Source organism: Bos grunniens, chromosome 10 (assembly GCF_055505025.1).
Source record: "Bos grunniens cultivar Pamir isolate PY7600 chromosome 10, Bosgru_T2T1.0, whole genome shotgun sequence".
Lineage (NCBI taxonomy): Eukaryota > Metazoa > Chordata > Mammalia > Artiodactyla > Bovidae > Bos > Bos grunniens.
In genome coordinates this window covers 24,065,296-24,077,295 of record NC_141174.1, presented here as the reverse complement: position 1 = coordinate 24,077,295, position 12,000 = coordinate 24,065,296, and the positions used below count along the sequence as shown (strand labels likewise).

The following is a 12,000-nucleotide window of genomic DNA, read 5'->3' as shown; positions in this document are numbered from 1 at the left end:
GGTGCCAGAATCAGGATGGGGACCATTCTGAGGAGGATGGATACAGGGTTGAAGCTGGAATGGGGTGAGCCTCCTCAGGCTCGGAGTTGATGGAAGGATGTGTAGTTCTCTGTCCTTTATGGACTTGTGATTATACCTGCCTGTTCCATCATTCACTCCACAAATGTTTATTGAGCTCCTACTGTCTGCCAGACCCACACTGTACAGGTGCTTGGGATGCAGTAGAGAGTGAGATGTGGTCCCCAGTCTCCCCCAGATCATGTGGACAACATTTTGTTCTTTTTAATGCACTGTGAGGATCTCAAGTTATTCTTGTTACAATCCTGTGAGTCCCATGAGAACGTTACTATTGTTCCCATTTGATGGATGGGCAAACAGAGGCAGAGAGAGGTTAAGTAATTTTCTAGTTAGAACCAGCCACCAGGTCTTGCTTAGTCCTTTTGCCGACCCCCCACCAAGGGAATTCAGGGAGGTGGTCAGTCAGTTCAATTGCTCAGTCATGTCGGACTCTTTGCAACCCCATGGACTGCAGCACACCAGGCTTATCTGTCCATCACCAACTCTTGGAGCTTGCTCAAACTCATGTCCATCGAGTTGATGATGCCATCCAACCATCTCATCCTCTGTCATCTCCTTCTTCCTCCTGCCTTCAATCTTTCCCAGCATCAGGGTCTTTTCCAAAGAGTCAGTTCTTCGCATTGGGTGGCCAAAGTATTGGAGCTTCACTGGAGAAGGGAATGCCAAGCCACTTCAGTATTCTTGCCTTGAGAACCCCATGAACAGTATGAACAGGGAGGTGGTACTTTCTACTGATTTTTAATGATTCATCCTGATTGTTAGCATCTGAAAGTAAAACTTACTAAATCAGGGAAGGTTTCATGGAACACCTGACCTTGTTTTCCTCATTCACTATTTCATTTTTAGCACCTTCTTCCTGAATAGAACCAAAGCCCTTGACGGGCAAGGGGATACATCAGACACCTATTTAAAGTTCTTGCTTTCACCACTCACGTCACACCCTGGTGCCCATCTTTACCAGCCCTGCTTAGAAGGCCTCACTGGATGGATGCAAACCTGATTTGGTTTGAAGCTGAAAGGCCTCCTGGGTTACACATCAGGCTCTTAAGGGTCAGAGACACAGCTTATGCTTCTGTGCCCCCTCACAGCAACAAAGAGCTCCCTGTTCCCCACGTAGGTGTTCAATAAACCCTAATTGATTAGCTGATTGGGAACAACAGATATATGGTGTAAATGCCTGGAAATACAATCTCCCAAAGGCTGCCAGCCAGCCAGGGGCTCAAGGGACAGGTGTTTTCAGATCAATGTGCTTGCTCATCCCCAAGGCAAAGTTTAAAGTGAGTGACTGAGCATTATTTTAGAGCAGTGCAAAATTGGAAAGAGGCAAATACCCAGTGACAGGGGGATAGCTAAGCTGACTGGGTTATATTAAGATGCTGGAAGACTGTATAGTTTTTAAAAATGACACTACAACACAACACCAAATAGAAAATTGTGTACCAAGTACCAAAGTGGGGAAAGCAGAGTATGTGGAGAATGTGGAAATATACACACAACCATTTAGAAAGACGAGAAGCAAACAGCTACTCCGTAGCTGCTTTTTTGTTAAGTTCACTAAGCAAAGGGAATGACGGTAGCAGGGTGGTGTCTGTCAGTGCGTGGTGTGATGGGAAGAGTCCTTGGACCAGTTGACCAGGTGACCCAGGGATCCTGGTGCTGCCAATTATAGTCCACATGCTCTCGAACCTTAGTTTGTTATCTGTCAAGTGAGAATTTTAATACTTGCCCTACTTGTCTCACAAGGTGAGAACTTATTTACCCCACTTAGTGTGATATTTATAGGTTTCCTGTGGAAACAATAATGTGTTTGACTACAGGGTGCCGACTCATATCTGGTTCAGGTGTTACAAAATATACAGCATTTAAATGTTATTATTTTTCTGAAATCCAGAAAGTCTCACAAAATCCCATGGGTTTAGAGTAAGGAATCAGGGACCTGTACTAAGTGTTTAGACACATAATTTTATTTAACTTAATTTTCAGAATAATCCTTTAGAGTACGTTAGATCATTCCCACTTTACAAATGAGAAAACTTGTGTGTATAGAGGTTTATGTGCTTTTCCATTGATAATAAGTGACCCAGTTCAGATTGGGAGCATTCAAAGCCCATGATTTTGGCCACCATGACCAGATCAGCAGGAGTCCAGAAATATGTGGTGGAGTGACATCTGCTTGTATTTGACTTATGAGACCAACAAAGAATATTTCTTCTCATATGGGACATCAACTGCATGCCAAGCACTTGACAAATATTGTCTCATCTGATCCCCATGACTCTGGGAGGTGCAGACTAACATTAGCCCCATTTTCAGATGGGAGACTGGAGCATAGACAGGTTACATCACACATCCAAGTGAGTCAGGGACCTGAGATTCAAACTCAGGTCTAATGACTCCAAAGCCTGGGATGTTGCATCTTCTGCTGAACAATTAGAAAGTTGCCAGGGTAACACAGAGTGCAGATGGTCACCTTCTGGAAAGAGTGAGAAAGGGCCTGGTTACAAATAGTATCATGAATGTAGAGTGATCTGGTCTTTCCATGTCCTGTTCTGAGCTTTCCCTCCCCTCTCCCTTACCTTCATCTTCCCTCCTCGTGGACAACAAGGTCAGCAGGCATCTCAAGGACATGAAATGTAATCTGGGATTGGGTCCCAAGTGCCTTCAGCAGAGTCATAGGAAGGAAAAGTATGGATAGCTAGACAGGATCACAGGTCAATCAGAAGGAGACGAGGATTTGTTTCTTAGGGTCGCCAAGGCCTGCACAGAAGCAGAAATGATGAGATATTCCTACAAAAGGTACCATCTGGTCCTGCTGGTCAACAGGCCTGAGACCCTAGGGGAACAGACCGAGTGAAAGTCAGCAAAATAACACCTAATGTCATTTTGTTCTCATTTCTCAAGTGATCCAAGGAAGAGACTTGTTCTTTGGTGTTGAAGTGGTCTAGACAAGGTTCTGTCTTCTGCCTTGACCCTTGACTTTGGTCCAGCAAGAGAGACTGTCCCAAGGAGCAGCCCATGGGGGAGCCAGGTGGGTAATGGGCAGTAGATGTCCTTACCTGTCCACCCAGAGGTGGCAGGCAGACTTGTGCCTATCTCTAAAGGATTTAGAGATCTTCAGTTTCCCCATCTGAAAATGGGGCTAATATCAATTCAGAGCCCTAAAGGTTTCCTAGAGACCCTACTGCAGATGAATCCCAATTGGAACAGGTCTGAACCCTGGAATATGCACAAAATTAGAAAGACTGTTATTTGCACTTCTTAGTTTATAAAAGAAGGGCCTAGTTGGGGGCACTCCCATGTTGGAGCTTCCTCAGCTTTCAGCAGTCAACCTAAGTCTCCCAGCAGGTGCAGAGCTGGCAGGCATAGATTGTCATGGGTGAGGTCTCCTGGAGGTGGGGTGCAGACTGGATAAGGGGGTATTAGCTCAAGCCATGAGTAACATCTCACGAATCAGGAAGGAGGAGTGTTAGGGCTAATGATACGATTACAGGTGACAGCTGATGCTTAAAAGAAGTCAAGTGTGTAGCAGGGTTCTTGACTGTCAACATAGAAGGTTCTCACTGCTTTGCAGAGAGTGGGAGAAGGATTGGTTAAAAGAAACAGAATCAACTAACACAAACTAAGAAGGGATTAATCGGAAAATTGTGAGGGTCACCTATGGTGTCAAAGGAAAGGCCAAAGAACACTTGGAGAAAACAACAGGAACCCAAAGTCCTCTGGGGCTCCAGGGGACAGGAAGGGTTTATTGGACGGAGATGAGCATGTTTTGTTCACTGGTGTGTGTAGGCCTAGCACAGGACCTGGTGTGGTGCAGGGTGAACGAATGAATGAAGGTCTGCTGCGTGGACAGCTCCGGAAGAACTGAGCTACTGCTGCTGGCAGCTGTCACGCTGAGGGTTTCCAGGGAGACAGCTCCCATCCTGAGTCTGCCTGAACTAAATCGAGAGCTGGGGCCAGTGAGAGCATGAAGTAAACAGAGACCAACCATGCTGGCTGTAACTGAGCTCATCTGTCATCTAGTTGGGCTAAGAGAAGGGGTAAGAACATTCCAGGAAGAGGAACACAGGGCTGAGGGCCCAGAGGCAGTGAGTGGGGACATGCCAGGGGAACCACAAGTCATTCTTCCTGGACTGTGCAAGACTGAGGGGAAGGTGAGAAATAAGGCCAAACCACAGAGGGTTGTGTAAGCCTCGCCGAGGCGGTGAACTTGATCCTAAAGGTAATGGGAAATCATTAAAGAGTCTGGAGTAGGGAGTGAAGTGGTCAGGTCTGCATCTGAACAGAAAACCCAATTGCAGCTACAGGCGGTCTTGGGATGGACAGCTTCAATCCCAACCTAAATGTCTGAGTTCTCTCCCAGGTTACCTACACTGCACTTCTAGCTCTTACTCTTAATGGAATTCCTCACATGGGTTTAGGATACAGGGCTTCAGAAGAAATCTCCCTCCTGAGCCCTTGGGTGGCTCCCCAAAAGACCGTGTTGTTGTTGATTTTTAGTCGCTAAGGCCTGTCTGACTCTGTGACCCCAAGGACTGTGACCTTCCAAGCTTGTCTGTCTATGGGATTCCCAGGCAAGAATATTGGGAGTGGGTTGCCATTTCCTTCTCCAGGGGGTCTTTAAGACCCAGGGATCGAACCCATGTCTCCTGCTTGGCAGGTGGATTTTTTACCACTGAGCCATCTGGAAAACCCCTTCCCCAAAAGAGAGAGCCACATTCAAATCCCTGGAACAAGTGAATGTGACCTTATTTGGAAAAGGGGTCTTTGCAGATGTAATTAAGTTAAGGATCTTGGGATGAGATCATCCTGGATTACCTAGATGTGCCCTAAGTCCAGTGAAAAATGTCCTTAGAAGAGGAGAAGACACAGACGGGGAAGAGGCCATGTGACCATCGAGGCAAAAACTGGAGTGATGCCAACACAAGCCTAGGAAGCCAAGACGTGCCAACAGCCACCAGAAGCTGGAAGAGACAAAGAATGATACTCCCCTACAACCACCAGAAGAAAGTCCTGCTGACACCTTGATGTCAGACTTCTGACTTCCAGCGCTGTGAAAGAATAAATTTCATTATCTTCAGCTAGCTAGCTTGTGGTAATTTGCTGCAGTAGCCACAGGAACGAATACAACCTTATACTGTAACTAAGAAGAGTCGGCCTTCATCATCAGTGGACCCTTATAAACCAGAACATTTTCTTTCTGTTTGGAAAGTGTGATTGTGACAGAGGCAAGAAGCCAGACTAGACTAACAGTGTGGCACCGAAAGGACACCTCTGCCCACACCAAGAAAGCATATCACCAGAATGAAGCAATGGACAAGTTGGTGGAGCTGGGTCTTTGGCCAAGGACCAAAGACTCTGGGAGTGAAGCTGGAACGCTGGCAGGGCCCTGCAGGGACTGATGGTTTGGAAACAGAGAGGAGGGCAGTGAGCTGCTGTATGGCAGTGGGGACAGGTACGGCAGGGATGACTGTTACCCAAACAGGATTCCTAACTCCAGGTTCCCAAAGGGGCAGGGGGTGCCCTGGAACATCCAGCCTGGCCTTTAGGGTGGGCTTACTAGGTCTGACATCCTGGAAGACTTCATGCATCAAGAGTTCCTTAAAGCACCCACTGTGTGCTGGCTTTGTTCTACCCATCTAGGTGTCTCACAAAACACAATCAACGTCCATCTTTCTGGACAGTAAGAAGTCAGCCCACCGCTGAGAGCATCAGCACTTGGCCTTCAGGTCTGTGCTATGTGTCTCTTCCCTGGGGAGTCCTCGCCTATCCCTGTAGATGAGTCAGCTCCTCTGTCAGACTGAGGCTTCTCTTTTGGAGGCCTGATCAGCATTGTACTGATACAACTATCTGCATGAAGGAACATTCAACGCCTGTCTCTTGACAAGCTGTGAGGACCCCAGTAACTAGCCTGGTCCCCAGCTCATTGTAGGTGTCCAATAAGAAGTTGAAGAACTAACCAGGTCAATTCTCAGGCCAACTGAGTTTTCAAAAGGAAAAAGATTTCACCTGGTGGTGAAGACCTTGATGCTGGGAAAGACTGAAGGCAGGAGGAGTAGGGAACGACAGAGGATGAGATGGTTGGATAGCATCACTGACTCAATGGACATGAGTTTGAGAAAGCTTTGGGAGTTGGTGATGGACAGGGAAGCCTGGAGTGCTGCAGTCCATGGGGTCACAAAGAGTCAGACACGACTGAGCGACTGAACTGAACTGGTGGTGTCAGACCCTCTGAGAGCAACTACAGCTAGGGACTCAGGCTTAATCTCAAGAGAAGGAAATAGGGTCAAAGGTGGAAGGCCCAGGGAATAAATAAAGCTGCATGTAGGAGGGAGAGATGGTGTCAGCCCTAAACCCAGGTTGCCAAAGGCCAAAATCTCACAACCCTCCTCCATGAGGAGCCATGAGCCAGTTGGTTTAAGTCTTGGCTGAGATGGTATCTCATACTTTCTTCTTTATAACCCCATCTCTCCCCCGAAATCTCTTCCTCCTGAACATTAATTTCTCTTCGTGGATAGCCTTTGGAGGGGCTGGGCTCTAACAACATCCAGAATCTCATTAAAGCACAAAAGAGCAGCTGAATCATCACAAATTCTTGCTAAAGAGAAGGGTCTTCTGCTCACATTGAAACAAAAAAGTGATGTGGTAAATCGCAACTGGAGACTGGTTGCCCCTAGACCTCCTCTGTAAGATAGGGAAACAGCAAAGCTCATCTAGGATGGGAGAAAATTCGAGAATGAGAGTGAGCATTCAGTGCGGTGCCTGAGTGGTCACAGCTGCAGCACCACCAGCAGCAGCAACCACAGCTGTTGTTCTTCTAACCTGTGATGTGATGAGCCAGAAGGTCCCTTTGAACTGGGTAAGGGTGGGGCAGAGGAGGTAAGGAAGGAAAGTTATCCAGAAAGGAAGGTATCCACTGAGTAGAGTACAGAAGGAACTGGCCAATGAAGAAGGGTCTCAAGTCCTTTCAGGCTCTTTGTTCTGGGTCTTACCTCTTGCCTCTTCTCTATCAAGTAGACCTTGTTCCATGAAGCTTGCCTCTTTCTTTTGAGAAACACCTGCTCTAATGAACTAGTCTTACAGGTTTGTTTGTACTAACATGTAAGTGACTGTTGGGGCTTTGCTCATTCGTATAAAGGGAGAAGCTTTCAGTTAACAGCAATGAATACCAGCAAGTGAGGGGGGTGCGGATGGAGACTGAGGGCCCTCTCCATGATTCAGAAAGCTCACTGCCTGTTCCATCCAGAAAACCAACAGGTATTTTATAGTCTAGCTGCGGCAGTGGGGGGCGGGGTGGGGTGGGGTGGGGTGGGGTGGGCAGCCGGGCCATCTTGGTTTGGTTAAACTGGCTGAGCAAATTCTGAATCCTCCCTCCTCTTCCCAGAAGTAAGAAAGTAGGCAGGAGCGTGGTGGGAGGAGAGGAGGACAAGGGGGGCTAGACAGAAGACAGGTACACAGAGCAGGAAGGGATGACTCCCTCCAAACGCACTTCTCGGGGAAAACAGCACTGCCGGGGGATGTGCAAAATTCTGTTTCTAAATAGCGTGACTCCCAAGGCAACGGGAAGTAAGGGAGTCTGGCCTTCCAGCTCTTTGGGGTACCCTCAGACTCTCTCCATGGGCCCTCCTGCCCCATGAGACATGGCAGGTTATGGCTGGCATTTTGAGAGGAGCTCATCTCATGGGCAGTAACTTACAGCCAACCTGGATACTGCCTGAGCAGCTCCATCTGCCTGGCAGTCTGGGCCCAAAGTCAGGACTGGACCAGACTGTGATGGGGAGTGGGAGGGGCTGGGTGGAGAATTCAGGTTACCAGAGCAGGTCAGCACAGAGATTGTGGATAAGACTGGTAGAGAGGGCCATCTGCCCTTCCTACAGCACGGCCCTGTCCAGCATGCTTCAGGACAGTGTGACGCCAGTGTGTGCAGGGCCAGCAGCCCCTAGGGATGGGGCTCCAAAATATAAGAAACAGAGATGGGCCAGAGTCAGTCCTGGAACACAAACACCAGTATATTTTATCTGCACAAATGTGAAAAGAAAGAGACAACGAGACCAATGGAGACAGAGCAGGCAATGGGCGCACAAACCAGTCATGTGTCCTTCGGAAGAGCTGCCATAGCTGGGAGACAGTCCCACCCATGAAAGGCCCTTTCGCAGAGCAGGGACCTGCAGGTCCTCCAGGCCTGGGGCAGCCTTGGAGTGGAAGCTGCTTTCCTTGCCTGAGGCATAACTCTCCCAGGCCTGGGCCTCCTATTTTTCTGCATCCCCTTGACGATGTCTGCATAGCCCAGAGTTTCATAAATACAGGTTCTCATGACCTCATCCACTCAATGGCTGCCTCCCCAGGAGACCCATGCAGAAGGCGAGGGACCAGGACAAAAGGACTTTGCGGGCACCCCCTAGGTATTATTGCTGTGAATAAGCATAGGCCATTGTGACTCACTGGCACATCAGAGGGGACATGGCACAAGGGACAGGATGCCTAGCAGATGTTGGAAGCGATTCAACCATGCAGGGCAGCACATGGCGACCTGTGACTCAGAGATGCTGCCATGGCCAGTGGGGAGAGGCCCAGGACGTCAGAGGTTCATGAAGAGTGAGTAGATTCTCTCCTGCTTTGCAGGGCTGGATTACTCCAAACTTCTGAGTCCTTGGGCACTAATGGATTGGGGCCCTGAAGATACCCAAAAAAAAGCAAGAGTTGAGGTCTGGTTGACCTCTGGTGAGCTTTGAGCCTGCAGATCCCGGTCACCTGGAGTGAATGTGAGAGAGAACAGGAGCCTTGGGGCACCTGGAGGAAGCAGAAGCATAGTGCTCTGCATGCTGCCAGGCAGGCAGATTTACTCGGGGACCTTTCGCACTTGGGAGTTTATAGGGCCAAGAGAGATGGTACCAGGGAGCATGTGCAGGGCAACCTTCTGGAGCAGACAGACCCGGTGGGCCATCCAAGGGCTGGCTCTGGGAGAGAATCACAGAGGCCTTGGGCTGGGAGACATCAACAAGCTGACCACCAGATTTCCATCCTGGAGGAAAGAACAAAAGGTGAGTGGTGTGGTCTAAGGGCCCACTAGTGGGCTTGGAGGGGTCAGGGGTGGGTTTCCAGGAGACTGAGATAGCATGGAGCAAGGGGAAAAGACCAAGGAGATGACTACAGGGCAGAACGACTACAGGGCCGTGGTAGCAGATGACTACGGAACGGGGGACCAGGCAATACTCTTCCTCTAGAATCCCCTCCAATAGTAGATGGAAAGCAATTGGCCCCCACTGGAAAGTTGAGTCCCTGGGAGCCCCAAAGCCCTGAAACTGGAGCCACATAAAATCAAAGAGAGGGTTAATCCCTGCAGAATGTAGGTCGTGCCTGGACTTGAGGAGCCTGCCCAGGACAGAGAAACTGGGGATCACCCTTTATCCTGTCCTGGACAGGGTCACTGCAGAACACAACCCTGCCAAAGGCAGAGTCTCCCAGCCTTTCTCCCAATCCAGGACACCACACTACCCACCCCCAGCACCCACACCCCGGCTTGCGCCCTGGCTGGTACTGTCTGCAGAGTATACTTGGAGTAGTACAGCAAGAAGAGGAACTTCTCTCCACAGGTGGTATTACCACTTTTAATGTTCTATAAAAAGGGAAAGGCTAATTTCTACCTAAGAGTCCTAGGGTGGTCAAGAAGAGACCGTGTTCCACAGGATAGGCTGCGTTCGCTGGAGCCCTCCCCTGGGGGAGGCGGCAGAGCTGGAAGTGGGCTGCAGTTAGGATCTCTCTGTCCACTGCCAGCAATGGACCTGTCAGTGGGGAAGGTGGGGCAACTGAGGTGACAACGCCCATGAGCATGGCAGGCTTAATCCTGTTTAAGGAGCAAGCTCTGTGGGCTCGTCTCTCCGGGAGGGGGAAGGAGACAATATATCTAAGGAGGTTTTGCTGCAGGGCTGGGGCTATGGCAGAACCAGAACTAACTCATTCCTGCTACGGATGCTTTGAGGACCCTCCCAAAGTCAAAGTGTTAGTTGATCAGTCGTGTCCGACTCTGCAACCCCACGAACTATAGCCTGCCAGGTTCATCTGTCTGTGGGATTCTCCAGGCAAGGATACTGGAGTGGGCTGCCGTTGCCAAAGCTGAAAAGCCCCCTTTTCCTCCCTTAGTCAGTCTCCATGACTCTTCAGCACTGGATACCTGCTCCTCCACCCTCTGGAAAGCTGGACTGTCCCTAGCTGTTTTGAAAATAAACCAGCCGGGTGCCTTTACTGCCCACCTCCCCCTCCCCCTCCCCCTGCAACTGATTTGTCTCTCGGTCCCCATTGTGGATCCGTGGGGCACATCTTAGCCTGACTCTGCGTTGGGGGTGTCATTCAGTTTTTAGCCACTGCAGGGAGGTGAGCACCAGGGGCCCTGCCACTGTCCCCCAGATAAGGGGGAGGGGAGCCATAACAAGGAACTTCCCAGGGATCAGGCCAGGCGCAATAGGGGAGGGAAGGCTGCAAGAGGGTGGGATGGATCTGCTCAGGGCTCTATCTCTGGCAGCTGTTGTGTTGGCTAGGGAGAGGGGGTGGGGACAGGTGGGGTGGTTGACATGGATACAGGGGGCTGCTAGCGGTAAAGGCTCTGAAAATAAGAGAAAAGGGGGAAACGCCACCGAACACACAGGGATTGAAACCTCCCAAAGCCCAAGGTTGGTGGGAATCCAGCACCAGGGGAGAGCCCCAGAAGGCCAAGGGAGCAGCGTGGGGCCCTGGGGGAGGGGAGAGGAACCAAGGGAAGGCCTCCCAGCCCTTGCAGACCAGCAGTCCTGCCCAGCAGCCTCCTAGCTGCCCAGTCTCTTCTTAGGCTGCAGATCAATAGGCCTTGGGGGGAGGTATTGGTTGCAAGCAAGCACCTGAATATTGCCTAATGGAACCAGCCCAAGCCCAACTAAACCAGGTGAGAGGGAGGGAGGCAGCGGCGGCTGTACCTGCCTACAGCTCCTGCAGGCCTTGCCTCCCACCTTCTGACTCCTTCTCAGAGTACCTTCGCCAAGACAGGGCCTGCTGCCTCCAAAGTCACCCACATAAATCCAGTCGCTGCGTAACCACAGGCCTCCCGCCTCCGGCCCCTGAGCTGGGCTGAGATCCACGCACTCTACCCCAGGTTCCTTTGCCGCCCCCAACACCTGACCATGCCTCCAACCCCGCCCACAGCGGAGGGTCCGGGGGTATTCCGTGTGCTCCCCCATTGGGCGGGGCTTGTGCTGTACAGAGGGGGCAACCCCACCAGCTTGGTACCCTTGTCCACAGGGTCCATGAGAGCCCCCGGGGGCCCCAACCCAGCAGCTCCCCCCCCAACTCAGTCAGTCTTGACGTGGCCATTGGCCAGGGCCAGGGCACCGCTGGGCTCCCCGGGCTCAGCATCCTTGTCGAAGCGGAGGCGGAGGGTGTTGCGGATGACGAACTGCTCCACGATGAGGGCCCCACAGAACCAGGGCACAGCGTACTCCAGGGTGATGAGGCCCATGAAGTCAAAGTCGAACTGGGAGTAGTCCCAGGGGCAGGCGTTGAACTGGCGCAGGATGAAGCCGGTGGTGAACTCCCACAGGTAGGTCCAGAGCGTGTAGATGAGGCAGCGCACCAGCAGCGGGCAGCGGCCACGCAGGCGCAGGTACATGCGCTCCACGATGAGGATGGACGTGCCGTAGATGAAGAGCGCCCACACGCTCGTGACCCCCGGGAACTTCCAGTTAAAGTTCACCACGAACTCCCAGGCCGCCGTGAACATCACCTCGCAGAAGTAGCCGTGGATGGCGTACAGGTACCAGCGGGACAGCGCCGTCAGGGGCTCGGCGGAAGCCATGGTGCCGACTGGCCGCTGGGGATCAAAGGACACACAGGTGAGGGAGGCGCGGAGGGGCTGCCACCGCCCGGCCCAAGGGTCTGCCATGGCCAGCCGGAGGGATT

At 51.2% G+C, this 12,000-nt stretch overlaps 1 protein-coding gene and 1 long non-coding RNA gene across 9 annotated transcripts in view; both read right to left on the bottom strand.

Moving 5' to 3' along the window:
- Positions 1 to 2,020: 2,020 nt before the first annotated feature.
- Positions 2,021 to 5,261, bottom strand: LOC147364151 (uncharacterized). 2 transcript variants are annotated; one of them, XR_015134134.1, is made up of 2 exons: positions 2,655 to 5,261; positions 2,021 to 2,572 (listed from the first exon to the last, which is right to left on the bottom strand). It is a non-coding gene; the product is annotated as an uncharacterized LOC147364151 (long non-coding RNA). The 2 variants fall into 2 exon arrangements; XR_015134133.1 differs by having other exon boundaries at positions 2,021 to 2,551; positions 2,655 to 4,151.
- Positions 5,262 to 8,066: 2,805 nt separating this feature from the next.
- TMEM229B (transmembrane protein 229B) overlaps positions 8,067 to 12,000 on the bottom strand; it is a 42,501-nt gene continuing 38,567 nt past the window's right edge. For 6 of the 7 annotated variants that reach the window (XM_086320134.1, XM_086320135.1, XM_086320137.1 and 3 more), the window contains one exon: positions 8,067 to 11,911. In XM_086320134.1, coding sequence (XP_086176260.1) covers positions 11,393 to 11,896 — 504 coding nt within the window. In that variant the 5' untranslated portion in view covers positions 11,897 to 11,911 and the 3' untranslated portion in view covers positions 8,067 to 11,392. The remainder of the gene's footprint in view (positions 11,912 to 12,000) is intronic. The other variant, XM_086320139.1, reaches the window with a different exon arrangement.